Below are 27,778 nucleotides of genomic sequence, written 5' to 3'. Positions count from 1 at the left end.
CAGAATCTGTGCACTGATGTGCTGGAATGCAAAGTGTTGGGAGGGTCTACAATGCTGTGTGTGTGGAAGCTTGGTGGAGTGTTGGGGGGAGGGCATTTGAAATGAACTGTTGTAGCTACTACTAGGGTAGACACCATTCAACTATGGACGTAAACCTGTACAACAGCTACGACCCAGTAACCGCAATCTGCTCTGCATACGGAGAATAAGGAAGGCCGAAATGGGTGGGCGTGCATTTTCTCAGATGGCCCCCAGTCACTGGAACTCCCTCCCTGATGAGATTCGCGATTATTCCAATCTCTTTCAATTTAAGAAAATGCTCAAGACTTGGCTATTCTAATTTGGTTCTTACTGTCAATAGGTTGTTCTTCTCTGGCGCCAAGAGTTCTCCCTGGGGATGATTCGCTGCGCCATACAAAGGAGTAAAACATTTTAAAAAATAAAACCTGAATAACTGTATTGGCCCGATGCACAAAAACCCATACATGCACTCCTCTAGGTGACTTTGTATGTTCAGAATAAATATCTGACTCTATTTTGGAATTTACAAACTATTCTAAGAGTACTCCTGGGAAACTGCAGCTGGGAATGTCCCCGAATTTGGTATTAGCCTTCCCATTTCTATTTGGGAAAAAATGTATTCTTGCACTATTCAAAATCAAACTTCCAGGGTTGGTATGGGGATTAGAAAAGTTTATAAACAAACAAATGTGTTTGTGGGAGTTCCCAAACAAGAAGGCAGTTACTCATTGGATGCCCAACCCCCGTTCATGAAGAAAAAGTTACTTACCTGCGGTAATGATCTTTCTGGCGGATACTCTAACTGTAGATTCCTCACCTGTAGAACATAACCAGGCATCTGACTGGATCCGAAAACTTCGAAACTGTCACATTGTGGGTAGGGGGTGCTGTCTTCGAATGATGTCAGGTGAAGTCACTGAAGCCATATAGCGCCCGGCCCGGCACATCAACGCTATTTTCCTACCATTTTTGCCAAGCCTTTGAGGCAAAAGTTAGATTGACATTGACAGATTAGTACAGTACCAAAAAAAAAAAAACGGAACATTATTAATTTTCCTTATAACTCATTCATCAAATGAGGACAAAGGTGAGTCGGAGAGAAATCTGTAAGTAGATAGAGTAACCACCAGAAAGATTGTTACATCAGCTGAGTAACCACCAGAAAGATTGTTACATCAGCTGAGTAACCACCAGAAAGATTGTTACATCAGCTAAGTAACTTTTTCTTCCAATGGTTACTTCTTACTGCAGATTCCGATACTGTAGAACAGATTATAGAGCCATACCCTGCTTAAGAGAAGGGTTGATGGATGGTTGGACTAGGAAATCCTTCAGAACCAACCAGGCAAATTGGCCGTCCCTACGCACTTCCGAATCCAGGCAGTAGTGTTTGGCAAAAGTGTGCAGGGATGCCCACATTGCCACCTTGCAGATCTCTGCTATGGGAATGCCTATGGCAGGTCCAGAAGTGGTGGACTTGGCCCTATTGGATGGTCCACTTCAGCACTGCCTATCTTTTTTTGCCCTACGGAAAACTGGTAATCCAGTCTTATGTCATTGGTGCAGTCTAGATAGTATAATTTACTGCCCGCCTGGGATCCAAGCGATGGTACCGCTCCTTCTCCTCAATGGGATGGGTAGAAAGTCAGGAAAGTGATGGACTGATCCAGACGGAATAAAGTCACCATCTTTGGTAGGAAAGTAGCCCTTGTTCTCAACACCAACTTATTGGGGTCGACACAGGTAAATGGAGGACAGGAAAGGAGAGTCTGTAACTCGCTCACAAGTCGGGCGAAGGTGATAGCCATTAAAAACACAGTTTTAAGGTTCAAGAAACGTAAGGGGCAACTAAGCAGAGGCTCAAACAGCATCCCTGTAAGAAAAGTCAATACTAAATTATGGTCCCACTGGGGCACAATAAAGATGTTTGGAAGATACAAATTTGTCAACCCTTTCAAAAAAAGGATAAAAGTGGTGGACTTGAAAAGGGACAGCTGGTCCAGCAGACAAAGAAATGCAGACAGGGCATCTAAATAACCCAATGTAGTACCAATCGCACAACCCCTCTGAGCAAGAGAAACTGCAGGACCTAAGACAGCTTGGCCTGCAAGAGGTCCACATTATTGTCAGCGCACCATGCAACAAAGTTGCTACATTGGCCCAGGTAAGCATATTTGATGGAGGGGGAAGACGTGCTGACAAGATGACATCCACCACCTCCGGTGGCACCTAAAAGGACCTCAGATGCCTCCACTCAATCTCCAAGCATGTAAGTGGAGGTCCTGGAGGTTGGGCTAAAGAACCATTCCTCCCAAATGGGAGAGAAAGTCCTGCTTGAACAGTAGGCGAAGCCGAGGACATGTGGAGAAGCACCGAAAGTCTGTGTACCACACCCTACTCGGCCACTCCAGAAAAAAGAGAATGACTTGGCCCAGTCTTGGTTACTCAATGACTCAAGGGTACAGGGAAAATGCATAGTGCAGCTGAAAGTTCCACCTCAACATAAGCACATCCCCCAAGGCTCCCCATAACAGATACTGCAGGGCACATAACTGCTGGCACCGAATACTTTTCGGGGAGGCGAAAAAGTCTTCCTGGGGAGTCCTCTACTGGGCAAAGATATTCTGGACTACTTCTGGTAGAAGAAGCCACTTGTGACCGGCATGGTGACGTCGGACAAGGCTGTCGGCTCTCACATTCAGAGACCCCGATAAGCGATTGTTGGTGAGCCAGATCCCTTAGCAATGTGTCCAAGACCACAAGCTCAATGCTTCCAAGCAAAGGAGGTGAGACTCTACTACTCCTTGCTTTTTGACGTACCACACTGCAGTCATGTTGCCTGTCAAGATCTTGATTGACCAACCTTCACTGGATGGGAGCATGGGCTTGAGCACCAGCTGAATTGCGCTCACTTCCAGCAGGTTGATGTTAGAAACCCGCTCTTTCGGAGACCAGGGGCTCCTGTTCTCCTGATGAGCTTCCCATTCCTATGTGGAGGCATCCATCACTACCACAGCCACGGTCAGAGGGAGAGTGAACGCCATCAAGCAGGTCAGGTTCGCCTCGATATCCCAGCAAGCCACTTTTGCTGTAACGCTGAAGGAAATCATAAATAATATAGTCTGACAGGTTTCCCCCATTCTGTGGGGGCTACCAGCAGAGGGACCACTGCAGGGCTTTCATGCGCCAACATGAATTCGTGACTAGGAGAATGAAGGAAGCCTGCAGACCTGGGAATCTGTGACCTCTCAGGACTGGGACGCTTGCACCTTGGGGAAAAGATGGAATCATATCCTAGATGGCTGCAGTCCTCTTAGGCAGAGGAAAAGCACAAAAGATGGTGATATCCAGTTCCAACCCCATAAATTGGAGTCATTGGGAGGGTCACATGTGAGATTTGGGCTGGGTGACCAAATAGAGACAGGCGGCGACATGGTACTGCAGCAAAATAATTTTTGTGAACAATTGTTTCAACAACTTTCAGGAGAGAGCTAGCTCTAAATCTGAATCAAATGCGAGGAAAAAAGGCAACCGACACTGATGTACCCCAACAGACCCTATATGTTTTTGTTGGTGACACCAGACACTACTTCAGACATCAAACCGAAGTCAGCACTCACTACCCGCCTACGGAGAGCGTTAACTTTCCTGATTCAGTCTGATGCCTGGGGATATCCTGCAGGTGAGCATTCCACAGGTAGCAGTATCCATCAGAAATCATATTTACTCATACAAGAAAGTATGTGTCAGTCAATCATTTTTATGAGTACAAGATCAAGTTTTGTGAATCAAAAATTCAACTTTATTCTTGAAAAGAACAATTTTCTTACTTTTGGTAATGCCTTTTCTGGTGGAGACTATCTAGCTGCAGATTCCCTAGCTTAGACTATGCCCAGGCGTCAGACTGGATCCAGAAATTTTTGAGCAATCCCCTCATGTGCCAGTAATTGATGTCAGTTGGCTCCATGTGGCGTCATCATAAATGACATATAGTTTTCAGAACGTGGAAGATGAGAGGGTTGTAAGGAATCTGTGGCTAGATAGTCTCTACCAGATAAGTTGTTACAGAAGGAAAGTAACTTGTCCACCTGATAGAGACTTCTAGCCACAGATTCCTTACTTTAGAATAGATACCAAAGCAATCTCTCCCCAGAGGTGTGTCTGCAGACTGTGTTATTATACTAAGAAGTCCTGGAGGAACGAATGGCCAAAATGCCAGTCACGCTGACATGATTGTCTAGGCATTAGTGTTTGGCGAACGTGTGCAGTGATGCCCATGTGGCTGCCAGGCAGATGTCCAGAGCAGGGACCCCTCTCACGAACGCAGTGGTTGCAACTTCATCTCTGGTAGAATGAGCACTTAAGCCCTCAGGGGGGCTGATTTTTAGCCATTACACAGCAGGTTTTAGGACAAAGGATAATTCATCTGAAGAAGATTCTTTAATGAATTGCTTTTCCTTTCTTCACACCCATAAAACCAACGAAGAGTTGATCATCCACCTGGTAATCTTTGGTGCGATTGACAGTGCTCTATTTGGGTCCAGATGTTTAGTCTCTCCTCTTCCTTGGTAGGATGAGGGCGGGGGGCAAAGAAGGAAGGAAGTGTGATAGTCTGCGTGGCGTAAAAAGATGCTACCACCTTTGGCCAAGAGCATGTTTGGGTTCTAAGAACCAACTTGTCTGGTAAGAAAAAACTGTACAGGGTTAATGGAATGAGATTTCAATTTGGTAACCCTCCTGGCAGATGCAATTGCCACAAGGTAAAGTTTTGATGGTCAACAGTGTCAGAGGGCAGCTGTGCATCAGCTCAAAAGGTGAGCACATGAGGAAGGTGAGGACTACATTCAGGTCCTATTGGGGCATAATGAAGGGTGTAGGGGGAAACATAATTTGCAAACTGTGAAGTAGAGGATCACCAGTAAATTATAGGAGGCACAGAATGGAAACAAGCAGCTTTATTGCAGAGAGAGAGAGAAACTCCATCCACTCAGCACAGACTCTGCCACTATAATTTCAAGTCATAACATTCCACATTCCCTGAAGAATGCAGCTAGTTCAAAGAAAAACACATATACATCAATACAACTGTTAAGTGAGAGATATCACACAAACCTTTAACTCCTTGGACGCTCATGACGAGCTCAGCTCGTCATGATGTACACCTCCATACACTCATGACGAGCTGAGCTCGTCATGAACAATGGGAAACTCAATAAATCAGCACAGGAGGAAAATAACACTAGCATCGATGGTGTTAAGGAAGCTAGTCACAACATGTGACTTGAACAGGAAAGGTTAGCCTGGCAACTGCAGGAAGGCAGAAATGGCGGAAAGGAACCCTTTAACCGTGCCCAAAGCAAAGCCTTGCCGAGTTAGAACAAAAAGTAGAACTTCAGAGAATGGTGCAGGCAAAGTATCAACAGGTTTGGATACACACCAAGTCACAAGATTGTCCCATCAGCAGGCATAAATCATTTTCGTGGAGGGACACCTGGCTGCAAAGATGACATCACACACTTTGGGAGGGAGGTTGAACATTCTCAGCTGTCACCGTTCAATCTCCATGCATTTAGGTGGAGAGTGTGTAGGTTCAGTTGCAGAAGCCTGCCCTGCTGGTGCGATCGAAGATCCTCCCGAAGCGGCAACCTGATCAGAGGACAGATGCTCATGCTCAGGAGTTCAGGATACCAGAATCTCCATGCCTAATTCAGGTCCACCAATATTACTTGGGCCTGGTCGATCTTGATGTTCTTGAGCACTCTGGGCTGGTAGTGGCGTTCATCGGACGGCCCTTCTGGGAAATTATCTGATTCAGGCCTTGTAGGCCTGGTCGGGGTTGGAATCAACACCATGTAATGCCGGTCCAGCTCCGTATCGGAGTCGGGAATCATGATGGGTTCGAGTGGCCAGGAAAAGAGCCACTGGAACAGACACCAGAGGAGATAACGAGGTAGAGTCTGATCGGATCCACCAACAGATTCTGAAGGGCCGACTGGTGCCGAAGGCGGACCCGCCAGGAGAGCTCCAGTCAATGAACCTCCTGAATTCGTGGGTCCCGAATGCACTCCAGAGGGGTTCAGTGTCCTAAATATGAGGGTCATTGCCTCGTAGAATCCAAGAAGCTTGTGCGGGGGTCGCTCCAGCTCTGGAGAATGTGGGGAAGCCAGAACGGTCCCAGCATCAGGCCCAGCTGCACAGGAACAACTTGTGTACAGGCCTGGATTTGTATCCAAGAGTGAGACCAACGTGGAGAAGTCGAAGTGCGGTTTGACTTCTTCTTATGGAACTTATCTGAAGAAGTCCTAAAGCACAAAGAGGATCGAAGCGAGCACCTTCAGGAACAGCCCCGTAACCACCCACGCAAATGGGACCTGGAGCAGCGTGGAGTCACATGGCTTTATGACCCATTCAAGAGGGTCTTACGGTTCATGGTCTGACACTCCAAGCAGAACATGGAGTTGTGGTCCTTCTCCAGGCACCACAGACACACCAAGTGGGGGGTCAGTCACTGACATTTCTCAAAGATGGGCTCGACAAAGCTTAAACCCAGTAGGTTTATTTGGGGACATCTTCCAGAAATTACAGATGGAAAAAGACACACTAACTTTGACAAAATGTCAGAAAAATGCAGGCAGGGAAAAGAAGGAACTGAGGTCAGCGTACTGGGGTAGCGCCAATCTAGGCACTGCATACATCACTTCCAGCACAGACGACAGCATGCCCAACCGAACGTCCCACATACCGGCGCGCAAGGAGATTGCTCAAAATGTTTTGGATCGTTTGATGCCTGGGGAATATTCTAAGGTAAGGAATCTGCAGCTAGAAGTCTATCAGAAAAGGACATTTGCAAGCTTAGCTTCAACTTACAGGCACACAGACCTTTGTGAGTCTCATTTATCTTTTCATAAATTTTTCAATCCGACTGTCTTTCCCCAGGTATGTGGCTTGGTCTAACGGTTCAGGTCTCTGGAAGTGTTACAACTTTATCTAAAGTGATATCAGTATTAGCAGATATGCTTTAATATAACGGCCCAACTCTTCCCTGTGTGGTGGATTATAAGGGAGAAAATACATGCCCACCACTGCCAATTACACACAACAGTAGCACCTATACATGCCGCAGATACTTAAAGAAGCCACCAATATCTTTAAAGGCCTCTGATAAAAAGCAGCTGGTGTTGCTATTCATTAGGTTTACCATAGCAGCTAGCGGTACCTGTGGAAACTAAGTACACGAGTTGCCTACAGGTACCACTAGTAACCAGCCAGTAATAATACATATAGCCATAGGGGGTCCCTAAATACAGCACAGATACAAATAGGTGACAGTGAAACCTATAGCCAGCAGTGTTACATACTTTATTCAAGTGATACATATTACCAATTGTTATACCTATAGAAAGCATTGTTACATTAGCTGCCAGTGATAGATTATATATATATATTATATATATATATATATATATACACTATAGTAAGCAGTGGTACCTACAGCTGGCAGTGATATTGACCAATGGCAGTGGCATCCACAGTCCATGGTGGTTCCTAAAGTCACGGCTTGTGACAGTGGCTGCCAGCGATACCTAGAGCTTCTCATGACACCAAATAGTCCCATGGACTACTTGAGCATCTGTTTTTCCATGCTTGACTCCCGCAGTGTGTCACAGTGTGTTAGAAATTACCTCACATCCTATCTTGGAGTGCGTTTATAAGAATCTGTCTAGAGAAGATGGGCGCCCACATCTCTGAATCTTTACAAGATAAACGCTGGCAGCAACTCCCAGATTCCTACCTTCATTAGGTGCAGAAATGAGAGCAGCTCCGTTATCAGATGTCAGAAACACAAATGTCTTCTCTGCAATGCCCAGGTTCTGGAGATGTGCCAGGATCTGTCCAACGCTGTCATCGATCTCCCGCACTGCATCGCCATACCTGGGGAAAAGACAGACAGCCTTTCCATGGGCTTGTTCATAATGGGGCCAGCAAAAGAACATCTACAGCCGGACTAGTACTGCCATCACTTCACCTGAACAATGAAGGACAACTAATCAAGAGACGGACAAGGAACTTATTAGGAAGCCCAGCACTCATGCTCCTGGGGACAATCTAACAAAAAAGAGGGGTACAGTTCCCTGAGGATGGAGGGGGGGGCATTGGGAAAACCAGGGGAGAAAAAGAGTGCTCATGGATGGATCTGAAGAAATGGCCTGGTAGACCCGGGGGTGGGGTGGGGAGGGGGGAGATTCCTGGTGATCAGATCTGAAAGCTCTCGCATACCCAGGAGGGTGTCATGCTTCATCATAGGGCGCTCCTCATCGAGCCGGCGCTGCAAGGCTCGACGAGCCCCTCAGTGAGGGCTCTTTAGCTGAGATCTTTTGATCTAGCCATATGCTGAGGGCAAGTGAGAGGGTATTGGTGTAGGGTGGTACACAAGTGGTTACAAGCATTGAAGGGAGATCAAGGAAGGCGTGAACATGATGGCCCCCTCAACACAGTAAAACCAATGGGGCTATCTGTCACAATAATGTACTGAGATAGCTAAAAGGTCAACATCTTTCATGCCTGGGTTCCAGGAGGGTCAGTGGCATTTCTTCAGGACCAGGTAACTGTACCTACCCTGCTATGGATTGGAGCCAAGAGATACTTGCAGCCAGGTAACCAATGCAGAACAGTTCACCTGTGCCTGCTGTGATGCAGGAAGGAGGCTCAAACCCTCCAGTAGTGGTCATTTGGATTCCAGAAGCAAGGTGCGGCCACAGCCTTCTCTAGATGCAAAAAGCATATCTGCAGCTGCACGACACCCACATACAAACACAGACCTGTTTCCACAATCATCTCAGGCTTAGGAATAAACACAAATAGAACTGTTTTGACCTTAAAGTTCAAGTTCACATACACAGAACGAGATACACTGATGACATTACATCTTTAGCAGGCATTTGTTTGGTTTTAGCACAACTATTTATTATTTTGAGAATTTGTAAAGCGCGACTGACACCTTGCAGGCTTCCTGGCGCTGGAAATTACTCTGTTGACGGTAAACCGGGAGAACAGTCAGACGGACAATTTATTTGGGGAAGAGCCAGGTCTTGATACGTCTCCTGAAGGGAAGAAGCTGTGATATCTGACGTATGTCAGTGGGCAGGCTGTTCCACAGCTTGGCCGCTGCAACACTGAATGATCTGCCCCCTGTCCTGGTTCTGTTAAATCTGGGTACCTTTACCAGACAGGCAGAGGATGAACGTAGGTCTCTGGCAGGAGTGTACCATAGAAACAGGGCTTGCAGAGGTTTGGGTCCAAGTCCGTGCAGAGCCTTAAAGACAATGCAAAGGGATTTGAAGGCCACTCTTTGTTTTAAGGGTAGCCAATGTAGCTCAGCCAGAGCTGCTGTGGCTGAGGCCCTCCTCGTCCAGCCAAGAGCCAGCTTGGCGGCGGCAGATTGAATTCGCTGTAGTCGATCCAACATCGTGATTGGAGACTCCAGGAGCAGGGCGTTGCAATAGTCAAGGCGACTGAGTATCGTGCACCTGACTATCGATGCCCTGGCTTGTGCCGGGAGAAGAGGCATGATTTTCCGCAGTGATCGAAGCAGGGCTGTGCAGATTCCCACAGTTTTCGTCACCTGGGTTTCCATACTTAATTTGTTGTTCAGCATGGCTCCCAGGTTGCGCACCGAAGGAACTGGCAGAGGTTTGTCTCTAAACTCCGGGGGCCAGAATTCGTTCGGAAACTGGCGGGGTATCTTAGTGCCTGAGCAGAACAGGACCTCCGTTTTCGCGGAGTTGAACTGGAGGGAATTACTGTGTAGCCATCCAGCCGTCTCTCTTAGGCAATCGTGGAAGGTTGAGAAAGGAATGGCGTCTTCACCTTCCCACGAGAGGATGAGCTGTGTATCATCCGCGTAATTTATTGTTTTGACCCCAAAGGATTGGATCAATTTGATTAGCGGGATGAGGTACACATTAAAAAGGATGGGGCTGATGGAGGAGCCCTGAGGGACTCCCTGGGGTACTGTTGCAAAGGCAGATTGAAACGTGGGAAGAGAGACAGCCTGTCTTCTGTCCCGAAGATAGGAATGAAACCAGAGCAATGCAGTGCCTTCCACTCCCACTTCCCCAAGTCTCTGCAGCAGCCTACCATGGTTGACCGTGTCGAATGCGGCAGACAGGTCCAGCAGTATCAATGCCACTGGCTGGCCCCTGTCTGCACGCATGCGAAGATCCTCCATGGCAGTTAAGACTGCTGTTTCGGTGCCGTGGGCAGGACGGAACCCGAACTGGTGATCGTCAAGAAGGTTGTTTTGTTCTAGGTGGGTGGACAGGCACGAACTGACCCAGCGTTCTGCGACCTTCGCTGGGAAAGGCAGCAGAGAGATGGGTCGGTAGTTGGAAAGACAGTCTGGGCTCAGGGAGGGTTTCTTTAAGAGAGGGGTGATTAGTGCCTGTTTCCAAGGGGTTGGGACAAAGCCACTATGCAAAGACTGATTGCATATTAGGCGCATGGTATCAAAAAGTTCATTACCGAAATTTTTCCAGACTTTTGGAGGTAGGGGGTCGAGTGGAGAGCCCGAGGTGATACCAAGCGCAAGTCTTTCAAACTCGACGGCCGGGATCGGAGGGAATTCCCCCAGTCTTTCCAGAAGGGCAGAGCCTGGAGGCGACAGATTTCGCGAGCTGGTGTCTGGTCTCAGCATGTTAGAAGTTTCTGAAGAGGGGGGTGTTTTCAGGTTGTGAATAATGGTGTTTATTTTATTAATAAAAAACACTGCAAGATTGTCGCAGAGGGCTTGGGTAGGAGGCTGTGTAGAGATGACACAGTCCGGGTTGGTCAGATTTTTGAGTATTTGAAAAATACTTTTAGAGCTGTTCGTGGCGTTGGTTATGATGGAGCAATAATGTTTGGCCTTATTTAGGGCGATGGCGGTTTTATACTCCCGGAGGTTTGCTTTCCAGAGGGTTTTATGAGTATCAGAGTAACCCTGCCTCCATTTTCTCTCTGCTTGTCTGCATGCTAGTTTGAGAGCTCTTAAAGAGTCATCAAACCATGGGGCCGGCGCTCGTCTCTGTGGTTTGCCCTTTTTCAGAGGGACGAGGCGTTCCGAGGTGCTGGAAATCCTTGTACAAAGGGATAGGTAGTTGGCCTCCACTGGTTGCGTAATGGAGAAACTGTCTTCTACTTCAAATACTGGGCCATTCAGTCTGAGTTTGTCCAGAGCCTTCCAGTCTCTGTACGGGGGTACATGACCGTGGAATGACGGTCTGCAAGACCTGCTACCTACTATATGAAATTTGATCAGTGCATGATCAGTCCAGCACATTGGCAGAATGTCGCTCAGAAGTGCTAGCTGGGGGGAGGAAAAGATTAAATCGAGCTGGTGCCCTGCTGCGTGTGTGGGTTTGTTTACTAGCTGGGAAAGTCCCATTCCTTCACAAGAGATTAGGAGATTGTTGAGTGCAGAGTCGAGACTGCCGTTGGGCCAAAGGTTGAAATCGCCCAAAACAATCAAGTTGTTGTGAGAGGTGGCCATATTGGTGAGGGTGGTGAGGAGCGACTGCTGCTGAGTAGAATTAAACGCTCCCGGCGGGCGGTAGCAAATCACCGCCGTAAAGGTAGTACCAAGATGACAGTTGATGGAAAGGCCGAGTATTTCGGTCCCGACCACTGGGTCCATGGCAATAGTTTTTGCTGACCATGATGCTCTATAGATTACACCGACACCACCGCGCCGTCCCTTAGGTCGTGGGAGATGCAAGATTTTGAAGTCTTGTGGGCAAGCCCAGTCCAGTTCTATATTGCAGTCGGAGTGGGTCCATGTTTCCGTCAGGAATAAGACGTCAAGATGATGATTATCTATGAGCTGGGCGATTTCGTGAGCGTGTTTGGGCAGGGACCTCACGTTCAGCAAGCCACCTGTAAATAAGCCTTCGCGCGCGAACTCGTGCAGAGGATAGGCGGTGTCTTGGAAGGACAATTGTCCATTATGAGCGAAGTCTCTAAGGAGGAGTAGAGCCTCACGCGTCAAGTGTGGTGAGCTACTGGTGGACGGGGGGGATCGAGGCCGCAGGTGGCGCACCAGGCGCTGCCGAGGCGCGGACGAGCGCAGACGAGCTTGCCTTAAGCGCGCCTTCGGCGCGCAAACGGCGCTCCCGCTGCGCTCGTCCGCTGCGCTTGTGTGGCCGACACATTTATGGCGATGTTGTGGGCGTGGCCTCGCAGGGGGCGTGGCTCGCCTTCGAACCGCGATGGCGGTGAGTTAGTGAATCCTGTCTCAGCGCTGGTTGCCGCTGTTTCAGGAGTGCCTCAGAGGGTCTGCTAGGCGTGTGAGGGCAGCGCTTTCCAGTGCAAGTGAGGTTAAAATGGCCAGAACACAAAATACAAGTGAATTTTTTTTAAAATAAACGAAAGTACCGTCCTCCGGCTTTCCGCCTCAGAGGAGTTTGCCAAGTGGTGTTTGTTGCGCTGCGATCAGCGTTTTATAGGGATCCTGGGTGGGCGTGGCCTCGCAGGGGGCGTGGCTCGCCTTCGAACCGCGATGGCGGTGAGTTAGTGAATCCTGTCTCAGCGCTGGTTGCCGCTGTTTCAGGAGTGCCTCAGAGGGTCTGCTAGGCGCGTGAGGGCAGCGCTTTCCAGTGCAAGTGAGGTTAAAATGGCCAGAACACAAAATACAAGTGAATTTTTTTTAAAATAAACGAAAGTACCGTCCTCCGGCTTTCCGCCTCAGAGGAGTTTGCCAAGTGGTGTTTGTTGCGCTGCGATCAGCGTTTTATAGGGATCCTGGGTGGGCGTGGCCTCGCAGGGGGCGTGGCTCGCCTTCGAACCGAGCACACATTTAGGGATGATACCCTTAGTTGTGTGGTGCCTGGCAGGACAGGTATATTACTGCATTTTTGTCCCTGGGAGTAAACACATTGGGTACACCAACGATCCAATCATAGCCCACTATACAGATCATCATTACTCATGTGCTACGAAGGCCGCTTGTTCATCACCACACATGTGCAGTTCTAACCCAAAGCTCCATCCTTTGGTACAGGTCACTGGTCAATCCGATGTGTCGAATATCATGTAAATAATCAGAGGTAATGTCTCCAGGCTGCTAGAGCAAGCTGTCCCTGGGAGGTGGTAAAGATGGCTGCTGAGCCTTAAAGGGATGTCGGGGTTTTCCAAAAATATGTATTAAGCCCATAGGTAGTAGTACAGCATGCATAGGACCAATCAATCAGTCAATAGATTTGTAGAGAGCTTCTGGTCACCCGTGAGGGTATCCAAGTGCTTATTTACGGAAGTAATAGCTAAGTCTACAGCAGTGGCGGCTGGCAGGGAACGGGGGTGGTGAGGTTAGGGGGGAAAAAAACGTTTAAAAAAAACACTTACCTCCTCACGGCTGCCTCTGTCTATCCTCCGTCGTTGTTTCCTGACAAGACCCGGAAGCGCACAGGCTCAGCATTGTGATTGGTTTAGTGCTCAGAGGGGGAAAGGGAGCCAGTGCATGTTTCCCACAAGGCTGTGTATTAAAACCTGGTGGGGAACATGCAAAGTGCACATGACTGTTTGGCCAGGCAAAGACAGCCGGCCAAACCATCATGCGCATTAAGAGTGTGCATTAATCAGTCTTCCCAGACTCTGACACCAGCCTCGCCCTAACCCAACCCCGTAGCGAAGAAAAATAAAATGATAATAACGAGGTTATGAAGTTATTTTTTCCTGCTCCGACAGCAGTGGGGAGATGCTCCTCGCCTTAGCGGAGGAGTTGCCCCTGGTCTACAGGTCATTTAGGAGCACTCTGTGCTTGGAGCAGACAAGCAAGATAGGTAACCCCTGCCCAGGCTCCTTGTCGCTGCATGACCACACCCCTCCCCCCCTCCTTCCCTGATGTATCTTGTTCTCACCTTCGACCTTGCTGGTGAGGTGCTCCTAGAATCAGCAACACACTGAGCAAGAGGTGATCACTCTGATAGGAAGGATGATGCATTGTCCTTTGGGGGAACAACCGAGGAAGACCACTGGAGTTCATAAACAATTCCCTCAGGGCCAGGCAAATGATGCTGCAATAGTTAAAACCCAAATGCAAAGTCTCAAAAGGTTTCAGTCTGTGAGCATGAGAAACCGTTAAATACAAAATGGCGGCTGGCATGGGGCAGACATCAGCAGAAACGTACCAGGAACAGGTCTCTTTCTAGCACCCTAGGGTTATGTTATGGTATACTGCTTTTGTATCCTGACGAGCTTGCCCTTCATAGGCTGTGTTCGGGCAATAGTTGGGCAGCAATCCCAAATTAGATGGCTCATGCTGCTGGCTCGAAGGTGTTTTATGATTCAGTCCACAAATGTTATCTTGCCATTGGAATAACATTACACCCGCCACCCTTTATTCTCTGCGGTAAGCACTACAAAACAAATCAAAGATACTATCTGGGCCGGTACCCGTGGGCGAGTAAAATTGAGGACAAAAACATAATGGAAAGATGAAAAGGCCACAATCAGAACTCTATATCCCTAAGACAAATATTTGTTCCCTGAATGTTTCACTAGGGTAACATAGCGTGTATCAATCCAGGATCACAGAACAAGGGGTTGCGGGCTTTCTGAAATCCCACCACCAATATGACCGAATTGGCAAGAAACTGTAAACATACCTCGTAGAGACACAGTAGACATTATAGACATACACAGAGAAGTCTCAGCCCACACAGAAGAAACACCAGTGTCAGAAAAGGTCAAATTAAGAAACCTAGTTCCAAGGTTAACAGGGTCCAGACCACAACAGGCCATGTGCCACTGAGTTTTCACAAACATAGTATGATTCTCCCTTCAGTAAAGGTTTCAGAAAGAAAGTCACAGCTTTCAGTAGTTATTAAAAATAGATCAACGTCTTAGGAATGTCAAGATACAGGCAATGCCCTTGGGCAATGCAGCTAATAGCATAGTGAATGCAGAAGAGACACAATCACACTGTTCCCACAAATGTTTTCATCATTTGCATTAAGCTAGGTTTGCCTGAAATGGCTGGGTCCAGAATCATTCTAGGGGTCCGTGTTATATGTTGAGAAGGGAACTGGGAAAGATCATGTGAAAAGAATAGGAGAGCAGCGAGACATTCGATTGCGCTAAATGGAACAATCTTTGCAAGGAAAATGGGCACACCCACTCCTTTATCATCCAGTCTACATCATTGTTTGATCGTACTGTAGTATTTCTATAGAGCTTTTGAACCCACTTACGAGGCACAAGTGTGCTTTCGATTTGGTTGAGTAAGAAACTGCCCCCATTTGTTGGTTAGGGCAGTTCCTCCGCTAAGGCGGAGGAGCATAGTTGCACTGCTTTTTGAGCAGAGAAAAAAAATAATAATATTAACATGATGTTATTATCATTTTATTTTTCAGTGCGGGCTCGTAGCCAGGTTAGGGCTTGCCTGGGAGAGTCTGGGAGCCTGGGTGCTTCTGTTCCGAGCTGCCCGTGCCAAGAGAAGAGGAGGGAGGAGATGCGGCAGCATTCATTGGTACGTTTATTCTCCTTTTATCTTTTTTTAAACCCTCCTTCTCCTCTGTCACCCCTCGTTCCGAGGCAGCCACCACTGGATCAGACGCGTGTGCGGGATGAGTTGTCAGCTATGAGTGCTGTGATTTGGGGTCCAGCAGGAAGCCTAGAGATGTGCTCCAGACTTGATGTGGCAGCATTTTGAAGTGACTTGTGTGTGTAGCTGTATGATGGATAGCCAGTGCTTAATTTGAGCTGATGGTTACAGACAGAAAACACCAGCACTCATTTTTGGGGTCCGGCACTTATTTTTCCTGCAAAATTTAACTCTGTGGATAAGGTGAGCATTAACTTTCTGTTAATACAAAGAGCACTAACATTGGAGCTTGTTCTAACATTAGCTTGTGTTTACACTGTCCTCCATTTTGCCTCAAAGTCACAGGATATCAGGAGATGACTGTTGTTAATTCTGTTTCTAAACAAAACTCATTTACTTCAACTTGAATAAGCAGAAACGGTTCTCAGAGAGATTTTCTCGTTGCGCTGAATCAGGGAAAGATCTTACTGTCCCAAGCTATGTAAGCAATGCACCAGAAAAGCTGTACATCTAAGGCTGTGAGAATGGGTGAATCTTAATGTACCCTTGTGTTGAGAGAATCTTCGAGTATATTCAGTAGTAAAATGCTTCCTTTAAGATGTTTGCTATTGATCAAAGCCATGAGAATCAGGCATCCCCATTGAATGCATGAACCTCTTTGTCTGAAGCCGTATGTAAAAGTGTGGATTTTGCTAGTAATCAGAGCTTCTCTGTTCCCCATCTTAGAAGGCAACTCTATGCCGTATTTCATTTATAACTCTACTGAGTTCTTTGAACCAGTGGCGTAGCAAGGTCAGGTGGTACTCGGTGCAGGAAATTTCTTGTTATCCCCCCACCCACATTAAAATTATTAAAATAAGTTAAAAAAAAGATAGTTACAAACATTTTTTGCAATTTTGTCACCCCCTCACTGCCATTTTGTCACCCCCCTCAGCGAGGACACCCGGGGCGGCCCGCACCCACCGCACCCCCGCTTCTATGCCACTGCTTTGAACTTATGATTTATATGCTTTGCTGCTAACTTATTCATGGTACCTTATCTGTAATTGGTCAATTGTAAGGAAATACATCTTTTCACTGTTCACCCCCACTTTTTGGACTGATGCTGCTGGTTTTTCGACTCAGAGTGCACTGAGGCTTGCCAATCAGACCTCAGTGCTAATGTTTAATAATATAAAAAAGGCATGTTTAACTGCATACACCCAATTGGCACGGACATGCTTACTTAGAAGTCCCTAGTATCTGGTACCCAGGGCATGTAAGGCAGAGTGTGCACACAACTGCAGCACTGTCTGTGCCATCCTGCGTGTAACTGAAGTAAAATGGATCCCAGCCTGCCACTGCAGACTGGCAGGGCAATGTGTGACACTGCTAACTCGATTTTGCCATTACACCTACTGGGAAAGGGACAACTTCCCTTACGTAATACATGTAAGGCTACCCTAGAGAAGGCCTATAGAGTCTCATGACAAGGAGCTATGTATTATTAAGTAAGACCTATGTTTTAATATGTTTTAACAGCAACACTTCGAAAATTTTCGTTTTGCTGGGGAAGGTTTGGAGCCCCATTGGCTAATACAGGGTTAAAGGGTTGGCACTCCAACCTATCTAACCCCTGAAGGGGACCGCCTAACAATGTCAAATAATCAATTTAATTGGGAAATTAAATCAGACCTGATGGCCACTTTAGATTTAAAGTCACTATTAAAGTTAAGCAACTTTTAGAAAGTTGCTAACCTACACTACAGCTAGTACAGTTGTCTCACAAAGGCCATGACACACAAGCAGGTTTCTGACCGCCTGGGGAGCCGTGTGAACGACTCCCAGGTCTGGGAACAAAGGCTGTTGCCGCAGAGCGAGGTGTGACTTCCACTCCCAATATGGCCACTCGGTTGTTAGCCCAAAGGCAGGCTTCAAAAGTTAAGTAGTCTTTGGAGGGTCGCTGGTAACAACCTCCCTGACCAGGATGCCTTTTTAGGTCTCGGCTAGCCGCGCGGAAGCGCGTCTCCGCCGAGATCTTCTGTCAGCGAGTGTGCTTCCCAGGAGACACTCCTGGCCGCGCGCAGGAGATTCTTAACTGGCACGCGCATAAGTACGAGCGCTGCGCGAGGCTCCCACACAACACACGCATGCGCATACATAGAAACACACACAGAAGCCCTCACACACGCACATACATACATACAGAACCCCCCCCACTCATACACACACACGCGCGCGCACACACACACACACACACACACACGTGCATCGCCCCCCCTCTCCTCTCCCCCCTCCCCCCCCCCTCCCCTTTAACTTACTGTGGCAATCTGGGGGACTCCGCTATCCGCACCGGCAGGGAGAGTTGACGCTGCGGCTCTTGGTAGCTCCTTTCCCGGGACTCCCTCTTGGTCAAGGGAGCCCCGCAACACGTGTGCAACGTCCTGTTGTCGGCCCCGGGGCTCTCCGCGCTCGCAGGAGCCCCGGGCCGCTCCACGCATTTCCTCCGCCTGCCTCCTCTTCCGGTCCGGACGCGGCTCCGCCCCCGTCACAGGCGACCTTGCCTGACTTCCGGTGCGGCCGCGGCGGAATTCCGGGGACAGTAAGAGTTATGTTATATTTGGCTGCTAAATGAAACTATGGCCTGCCTGTTTTGTTACCTATGTTATTTACTCTGTTAAGATAAAAGAGCAGTTATAAATGATGTCCTTTTCGAGGCACATTTGTCTGGTTATTCACATTAGTGCGCTCCATGCATCTTTCAATATGTACCATTAACGCTAGTGCAGGATACACTTCTGCACTGCCGTCCCAGTCACTGACAGCAGATCCAGGGCTGACAATTCACGAAAGAGACACTCTTAATTATTGTAAGTGGTGTTTTCTGTGCCTTTGTGTTTGTCTCTGTAGATCATTGCAAATCTGATCGATTTTAACGATATTATCCTGGAAATCTGTGTCAGATGTCAGTACCCCAGCCCAGAATTCCCAATATTGTACTTTAATACGTTGCATTACAACATAATGCAACATATACAGTACTGTAAAAAAAAGCCCTGAAGTCTATCACCAGTGAAGTATGCTCGAGTCCACAAAAAGACGCACTGTGATGTAACATGCTCACCTGTGCATGCAAAGAAAATCCTCTTTCAGTGTTCCGTATGCTGTAGTATATTGTGTTTTGTTGCTAAAGAAACACAAGCTCACACCCAATGTTTACAATTCCAAAACAAGACCACAAGAACAGTTATGGTATTGATTGGCGAACTCCGTATGTTTTCCTACTAAAGGTGCTTCACTCCCAGGGCTCCCTGTTCACGAGAATGCCGTAAAAATGTTTAAAAAAACTAAAATAAAGGGGAAGCCCTCTTGGCGGTAGTAAAAAAAACAGTATAAACAAGAATAGAGTGTTAATATATCTCAATAAGTGCCAATACAGAGTTATACATAATCTCTTTGAGTTTCATATAGACGTTGAGAAACAGGAATGGTTGAAACGTTCATTATTTATTTCTTGCTTGAAAATAGCAGGGATATGGACACAGCCAACATGCTTCGGCCCATAACAACAGGACTTCTTCAGGGCTGTTAAACATACACATGACAAAACTTAAGCCACATACAAAACATGGATCCATGCAAATTATAAACATCAAGTGCACAGTAAAGCAACATACAAAGCAACCAATTAAAAAAAAATAACAATATTAACACAAAATATATTTGAGTGCAGAGTAGTGAGTGCAGAGTAGTGAGTAGTGAGTGCAGAGTAGTGAGTGCAGAGTGCAGAGTAGTGAGTGCAGAGTGCAGAGTAGTGAGTGCAGAGTGCAGAGTAGTGAGTGCCGAGTAGTGAGTGCCGAGTAGTGAGTGCCGAGTAGTGAGTGCCGAGTAGTGAGTGCCGAGTAGTGAGTGCCGAGTAGTGAGTGCAGAGTAGTGAGTGCAGAGTAGTGAGTGCAGAGTAGTGAGTGCAGAGTAGTGAGTAGTGAGTGCAGAGTAGTGAGTAGTGAGTGCAGAGTAGTGAGTAGTGAGTGCAGAGTAGTGAGTGCAGAGTGAGTGTGCAGAATGCAGAATAGTGAGTGCAGAGTAGTGAGTGCAGAGTAGTGAGTGCAGAGTAGTGAGTGCAGAGTGAGTGTGCAGAATGCGGAATAGTGAGTGCAGAGTAGTGAGTGCAGAGTAGTGAGTGCAGAGTAGTGAGTGCAGAGTAGTGAGTGCAGAGTAGTGAGTGCAGAGTAGTGAGTGCAGAGTAGTGAGTAGTGAGTGCAGAGTTGTGAGTGCAGAGTGCGGAGTAGTGAGTGCAGAGTGAGTGTGCAGAATGCAGAATAGTGAGTGCAGAGTAGTGAGTGCAGAGTAGTGAGTGCAGAGTAGTGAGTGCAGAGTGAGTGTGCAGAATGCGGAATAGTGAGTGCAGAGTAGTGAGTGCAGAGTAGTGAGTGCAGAGTGAGTGTGCAGAGCAGTGAGTGCAGGTGCAGAGTGCTGTGTATTGGCAATGTAAATAACAATGCCATTTATTTATGATTTAAAAAAAAAAAAGAAATGTCATGAGCAATGCCAATAGCTCTACCTTTAATGATGCAGAGACCATTGCATTACAAATGCTTGTTTTCCCTGCAGACAATTAGGAGACAGGGCCAAGAGAGGGAAACCAGTGCCCAGACCAGTTTTCCCATGACCATGTAGCCTACTGGTAGCCACACCCCTAGGGTGGTCTACTCTGCTCCTCATGATCAAGAAAGGGTCATGCCATCTTGAAAGAGGCAGGAATGGGGTATTCTTGGATAGCCAGATGCCACACATCACAGGCATTTCGGCACTAGAGAGGAGGAGACCAAGTTGTCCATTGTCTAGTGACCGCGTGGTCCCCTCTGGCTCATTTCTGGGATAAATATGGCACCCCTGGCACCCTACCCCATAGTTCACTTAGGAGAAGAGGAGAGGACCTAAGAAGGAATGCCCTGCTGTCCCTGAACTGCGCAAAGAGAGGCTGCACCCTGGAGAGGACTGTCCCTGCTGCACTTCTGGGCTAGTGTGACTGGGAGTGAACCTGCGGCTCCTGACCCCCTGATAAGCCAATTTCCCTGCTTCACGAAGACCCATGACTCCAAGAATAAGGTGGCTGATCCCCTGGAACCAGCTCCAAGATAAAAAGAGCTGAAAGAGCTGAAACTGGCAAAGTGGTGGTCCTTGCAAAAGATTTGCCGCTACTAGTCGCCAGCCACAAGAAAGAGAGAATCCAAGATAGCCAAAATCTGCACCGGAGTGGCAGACCCGGGAGTGCTGTTCCAAGTTGGATTTCTCATACTCAAAGGACACCAGCCCCCACCAAAGGCTTTGCATCCAACTACGGTGCAATGTGAAAGGTAGTCCAGCATTGGCTGTCTGACAATTGCAACGTAGATGACTTCGAGAGACACCAATGTCCGTGGCCAAAGTCGCCCCACATCACCCGTGGTCTTAGGAACCACCATGAGACATCCCCGTTGACTGCACCACTACTGGAGCATCCTTTTGAGCCTCTTTGGCTGCATCTGTCAGCATCAAGACCACTCCATTGACTTCTACGGTGGTTGATATCTAAAGTTGGGATTTTGCTTTAAAAACGCTTGGGTGGCCAGGCAACCACCTGCAGTATCCTTTCTGGTCCCCTAGACCTCGTTCCAGTTGGATTTGGTTGTCCAAGCGAGGCTGGTACACTCGTTCTCACTTTTCCATGCTTTTTAAACTTTACTTTTGCCAATGCTTGTTTGCAGCATCATTTAAAAGTGATAAAAAGTTCTAAAATCTATAACTACGGAACCCTCTGATGGATTTTAATGATCAAGGCCTCTAAAAATCCATACAAATATACTCAGTGGCGTAGCGGGGAGCAGTCTTGCGGCCATACGGGGCGGCAAACTTAGTGATTGCCAGCCTTCCCCACTCTCGCACGCGGCCGCTGCAGGGCTGCAAACGCAGGGAACGCCACGGGCGACAAAATGTCTAGCTACACCGCTGAATATGCTCTATTTTTTATAAATTAGTGTTGTGTCTTTTTACTGGTGTGTGATTTTCTTATTTCGTTGCAAACTTTATAAATAAATGGTGCTGTTAACTGCTTTACACTAAGTTCCTTTGCCAGTCCTTAAAGCTTGCAGCCACAGCTACCCAGGGTTGACTTATAGTTGAGTAAACGATACTGACTGGAACCAGCAAGGTCTCTGTGAGTGTATGCCACGATAAGGCCCCACAGCCATATCATATCGTACACCCAGATCCTCACAATCAATCAATTCTTATATAAAGCACTGAAAAGAGAATCTTTGTGTGTCATTTTAATAAGAATATTTTTCTAACTAAAACAGATGGTTCCAATCGGGGAGCACCAAAATCATCCATATGGTGACTACACCGCTCCTGGTCCTAGATGTTGGTGCATCCTTTGCGATGGTATTTAATATAGATATCCCACCAACAATAGTGTATACAAACCTGAGTAACCAAGTCTGGGAACAGCCACATTTTCATTGCTTTTCTGAATTCTAGATGGCTGCTGACAGCCCTCAATCTTTTTTGGAAACATGTTAAGGAGCTTTCATGTCCGAACAGGGAAGGAGGTTATAAAGGAACGCGAGGAGGAAGCTGTGGAAGAAAACACTTGTATTAACCCCTTCGCTGCGGGGGTTATTTTCCCGCTGTGCTGGGGGGGGGGGGGGTGGGGAGGGGGGCGCGCACGGCGCCCGCATGCTCATGACGAGCTGAGCTAGTCATGAGGCACGGCGCTCCTGTGCTCATGACGAGCTCAGCTCGTCATGGCCACACCTGTTCCCGTGGAACGCTCAGCACAGCAGGGGAATTATCCCCGCATGCGAGCGTTCCACGGCTCATGGGTAGCTGAGCTCGTCATGAGCACCGGAGCGCCGTGGCTCATGACGAGCTCAGCTTGTCGTGAGCATGGAAGGAGTTACGTTTGGGGTTATTAGCAGACCAATTAACAATATAACAACGTTACCCACGAGAGGGCTGAGATTCGAAGACAAACATGGGCAACTATAGAGTACAGAAGGACCCGTATGTTGCTCCACGAAAGTGTAAAAAACAATTGGCAGCCCACATTCCAGTAGACAAGATAAAACGTAAACTAACTCACCCTGATAACATAAACCCTCACTCCGCTACAACATTCCCCCAAGAAGGGATGGATGTCTAGGTCAACTTGGAACATGGACACACTATGCAAAACCTGTTTCGATGTTTCATCCCAGTCTACCAGCGGTGTCACACTTCAATGTTTAGAAAAGAATACAATTGATCTGAGAATAACAAGATCCCTGTAGCGCTCATTAAACCATTGTCTTCAATTGGTGTTAAGACATCATTTGTAGCTTCACCAGAGTTCCAAGGAAATTATTTCCCTATAAGTTCCTGGTGCGATTCCTGGGACCCCATCAAGTGCTATTAATATTCACTGAATGTCTTCTAAAGTGGTCTGCTCTTGTGGAGCAGATGAGATAATTCTGTTCAAAGATTTGCTATGCGTGTTTCATTGCAGGCTCACAGCTTTACCACTCCATTCTAGAAGAGCTTCCAAGACCTAGAGATTAAGAACAGAGCCCAAAACAAAGGGTATTGTTACGATGAACTACTGGACATCTCTTAGTTAACCATTTACATCTTCAGTTTAATTAGAATGGAGCCCCCAAACCTACTCAATACATTTAGCAAAGATCCCTTTACTGACTGACTCACTCACTAGTTAGTGGAGCTAGATTATGCCCCCTGATTTAGCTCCTACCGCGTGCATGCGAGCATGCACACACCGTGACAGCTCACCTGTATGCGTCCTTCTTTCATAAGTCACATGTCTCTCTCTCTGAATCCTCACACTTGCTCAGATTACGCTTTCTATTTTTTTTTCACAGCACTCGTCCTCTGAATCATCTAATTTGCTCACTTTTGTCCTTTCCCCTTGGCCTCCCACGATCACTATAGTATTATAGTTGCATGTTTTAGACACTAAAATTACTTACACGTTGTAGTGCTTCTCTGACATAGATATGGTTCTCGGATGCTAGTATAAATTATCTTACCAACGGTGTGGAACGTTCAGTGGATAACACTTAAACAATGGTTATCCAACATGGGTGTCCTTTCTAGATTCTTAATATTGGAATGTTCATCCTAGTTGGGTTGATCAGGCATACTTCAGTGTCTGTGTGTGCTCATGTCTTGTACCCCTGAGAATGATGCTATGGAGGAGAATAACTGGTTGACCTGCTCTTTCTCAGCCCTACAAAATAGCCTAGTAGTGAAGACAATCTTTTTGGTTCACTCCGCAGAATGTTGAAAGTGGTGGTTGGGGGCCATCTTCCTTTCAGAGGCTGGAGCAAGGTGGATGGACGCTCTTCCAACAATGCTTGGAGACCAATTGGACATTGACAGATTTAGGAATTGTTTAAAAATCTATCTGGGCTTAATCATACAGGGACAATCTGTTGGAAGATAAAACTGGTTATATTTTGTGGACAGCCCTAGGGATATATGCATAGGATGTACAAACACAAGTTAACATACCATAACAGATACAAATATCTGCCTTCATGTTTGTGAAGTATTTCATGCAGTGATATAAATAAGCTTGTCATATCAAAACAACCCCAATTTGCAGTCATTTTCCAAAGAAAAGGTGTCCGCCCACATGAAGAGCCAGAGGGCTCTAGTCTAGCAGGAGGGTCTCTCCCTCTTGTACTGAAGGATGAGGACTGGCACGTAAGTGCCTCACTTCTGAAACATGGACTGATGCCCGACAAACTATTGTCGCCCTAATGAATACATCAGCAGAAACACTCAAAGGGGAGTTGTGGTAATTTGCAAGCAAGGTTTTTAATTCTCTCTCCTTTCAGATCACTACGTCCTTTTCAGCCCTGTCACTCTACTTAAGTAGACTAATACAAATAAGTAAAACTATACTTACAGCCCCCTCTGGCTGGTGCCTAGAAACTTCTTGGAAGCATAGACAGGCGCATGAGTGGCATCGATGGCCCAGTACAGGAAGAACGGCTGATCACTATTATGCTGCCTTCCGATAAAGTTTAGAGCCTCCTGAAAATAAGTGTAAAGCAGAGTGTAAATAATAAAGTATACACCATACAACATGGAACAAAGCTCTAAAAGGTCTTGTCTTAAATGGGTCAATCTACAGAAAAGTGTCATCTACAACAAGGCCACAGTGCACCCAGAACTAGGTATGGTTCACTGGATTGAACAGAAGCATTTCAAAGATAATTGCTTTCCACAGCAACACATGTTGTTATACAGGGCATTACCAATCAGAATAGAGAGCGAGTAAGGGTTGAAATTCTGAATTCCGCGGTTATAGTGATTACAGGAGACACTGAGAATGAAACTTGCAGGATTAATGAATGTCTATAAGAGACGCAAGATGAAGCAAAAACAAGCACAGTAATATCCAAGGGTTGGGGAGACAGATGGGAGGAGAGAATAAGAAGGAGGTGCTCAGGCAGATAAGGAAGCGATAAACGGTAAACTGAAGACACGGGTGAGCAGCAGATATTCTGGACGCAGGGCTGACAGACAGCCATCTTATCAGGTTCCAGTGGTGGATGTGTGATGGAGTAACACGTCCGCCAAGATCTAAATCAGGCCCTGAATCTTGTGGAAGAGGCCCCATCCCAGACTGTGATAGTAGCCCATCCTGATCTAGGCAGGCCGCTTCATGAAACATTTAGCAGTGTGAAATGAAAGGTGGGGCAGACCTTTACCGAGCAGCTGGAATATGGCTGCTGTGGTACAAATCCAACCTTCCTATTAAATTTTAGGGAAACAAAATTCAAAGGTTTCCAACAGAGGGCGTTAGTAATAGAAAACAGAAGAATGTTTGGCCGTTAGAGGCATATGGGTGGAAGGAGAAGTCCATGGAGATGAAAACACCTAGGGAGATGTCAAAGAGCCAGAATGCCAAGGAGTTCCGGACAGTTTTACAATGTCCAGTGGTAGAAGATGTGAGCATTGGGCAGTGGAGAAGTGTGGCTCGATGGTTAGAGCAGCAGACCCTGATGCAGAGGTCTAGCCCGGGACCAGAGTTCAATACCCGCCTCGGGTCTTGGGCTCAATTTCCTCAGACCTGATAATTCTCGCCTCTGTGCCTATTCTAATCATGGGTCCAACTCTGCAACTCTGGGCAATAGCTTGCTTAATCTCCACAACGGCCCCAACAGCGCTGGGGTGCCTGGCCTCACCTTGGGGGTGCCCAGGAGTGGACATTTCACAGGGAAAAGCCAGGAAGGGTTCCTAAGCGGTATACGGACAGCGCCGGGACACTTCCGTTGGAGGTAGCTGTGCGCTCTACAAATGCTGGCATTTACATTTACATTTATTAACAAACAAGTTCAACACAAAAGCTTCATTTATTACCACTCACCTTCCTCCATCAGAATATGTCAGACATGCTTGATGGCATTCAGCACTGGTAACCCAAGTGTTCAGGCAATGAACAGACATTTGTAAAAAAAACTGCGAGATGACCTTTGACATATTTGCTTTTTGTTCAAAACATTATAAAATGTTTCTGCACTTGCTTGAAATTTCTATGTTTATTCGATTCATCGCATCATTTGCCACCATTGACTATAGCACTTTTATCACAAGATTTAAGAAGGTAGCTGGGAGTCTCAGAAAGAGCCACTTGGTGGCGGTTCTCATTTTTGCCTCAAACCTCAATGAGTCAAAATTTAGTATTTATACGTTGACTCCCCACTAAATGTCATGTTGACCTCTGGAAATCAAGAAAATTCCAGGTGACTGGATTTGATCCTCTGGCATAGGTCTTAAAATGTAAGCTAAAGAGACATCGCTGCACTACAAAATGAACACTCATGAGAACAGGTACATTAAAATAGAGGCTTGTCTAGAGGACCTTTAATACCAGAAGATAACAAGCTCCCACTATTTAAAGACAGAAATAATTGAGATACTAGAAGTAGCTCATGATTCCAAACAGGGAGCACTGAACTAGTCATCCTTGTACTATTAGGTAAGGAAGTGATAATCCATCACCGAAGATGACCTGGGGCATTGCACAACATTAGTAAAATCTTCAGAGATCCTTTTCCAATTCCCAGCTCAGCTTCAAGTCACAAATCTTTTAATCAGAGTTAAATCACGCCGGAGAACTTGTGACAGGTTCCTACATTTTTGCAAATAAAAAGAGCAAATATTTAATGAGATGAACTTACTACCATCTAAGGTTCAGGATACTGCTCCAAACTTTGTTTTTGTTTCTAAACACTTGCCTTCCAGTACTGGAAAACCAAAAAAACACATTGTCGGTAGAACTACCATAGAAATGGTTACCTAACCAATAGTGTGAAAGTAGGGAAGGGAGTTCCAATGCTGGGCTTTTTATAAATCTGTTGAAGTTAGTGACCAGAATTCTAATCCCAGGCTGCCCATTTGAACACAATTTCTGGTCCCAGTGGCTAAATTTTGGTGCTTTTAGGTTTTATGCAAATAACCGCCAATGAGACACTGCATTCTGCATTTCATTGGAGGGGCAGAAGAGATACTCTTATTGAGGGGAAAATGAGGCATGAAGTAAAAACAATCATGAAATTCCCAACTGCTTGACTCCCGAAGAAATCCTGAGAGTTGTGAGACATGGTTCAGCAACAAAAAGTTTGATCATGCAATAAGGAACCTTGGTTCTAATTCGATCTTTCGCACTTGACCAAATTATCCTATTCTGGGGAAAAAATAAAATCAATAATTCCGGTTGCTTTAGCTCCCTTTTGTGGCAAGAAATTGGGATAAATTAGAAACAGGTTAATGATTGTTATTGAGAACTCAAAAAAGAATGGCCATTTAGATTTTGAACAGCCGGAGTAGGTGATGGGGTGACCTTACATGACCTCAATGCGCACAGAAGAGAGTATGGTTACAGCCATGGGGGGTGTAAGTGGTAAAGCACACGCCATCAGTTAACTACACATAGGAAACTAACAGTGTACCTCCTATCATCTTGAGTTGCTCTTCCACTAGAGGGTGACAGTAAATAATGCCAAAAATTGAGGGTAGGGGGGGGGATTTGTATTTATAACCCCTAAACTGGCTCGTTGTTCTGCCTCCCAACTCAGCAGCCTACATATATTATCTGAAAGGAATCAACTGCCTGAAAGAAAGTACCTGAGGTAGAGGGGATGACCCAGACTGTGA

The 27,778-nt window shown here is 46.6% G+C and overlaps 1 protein-coding gene across 1 annotated transcript in view; it reads right to left on the bottom strand.

Moving 5' to 3' along the window:
- The window catches only part of GALNS (galactosamine (N-acetyl)-6-sulfatase), a 186,296-nt gene that overhangs the window by 93,547 nt on the left and 64,971 nt on the right, over nt 1-27,778 (bottom strand). The window contains exons 7-8 of the mRNA XM_086945806.1: nt 24,522-24,649; nt 7,814-7,953 (exon numbers count right to left, since the gene is read on the bottom strand). Of these exons, the coding sequence (XP_086801932.1) occupies nt 7,814-7,953; nt 24,522-24,649 (268 nt within the window). The remainder of the gene's footprint in view (nt 1-7,813; nt 7,954-24,521; nt 24,650-27,778) is intronic.

This window comes from Lissotriton vulgaris, chromosome 12 (assembly GCF_964263255.1).
Source record: "Lissotriton vulgaris chromosome 12, aLisVul1.2, whole genome shotgun sequence".
In the NCBI taxonomy this organism is placed as follows: domain Eukaryota; kingdom Metazoa; phylum Chordata; class Amphibia; order Caudata; family Salamandridae; genus Lissotriton; species Lissotriton vulgaris.
Note: the sequence above shows the minus strand (reverse complement) of the source record. Positions and strands in the feature narration are given on the sequence as shown.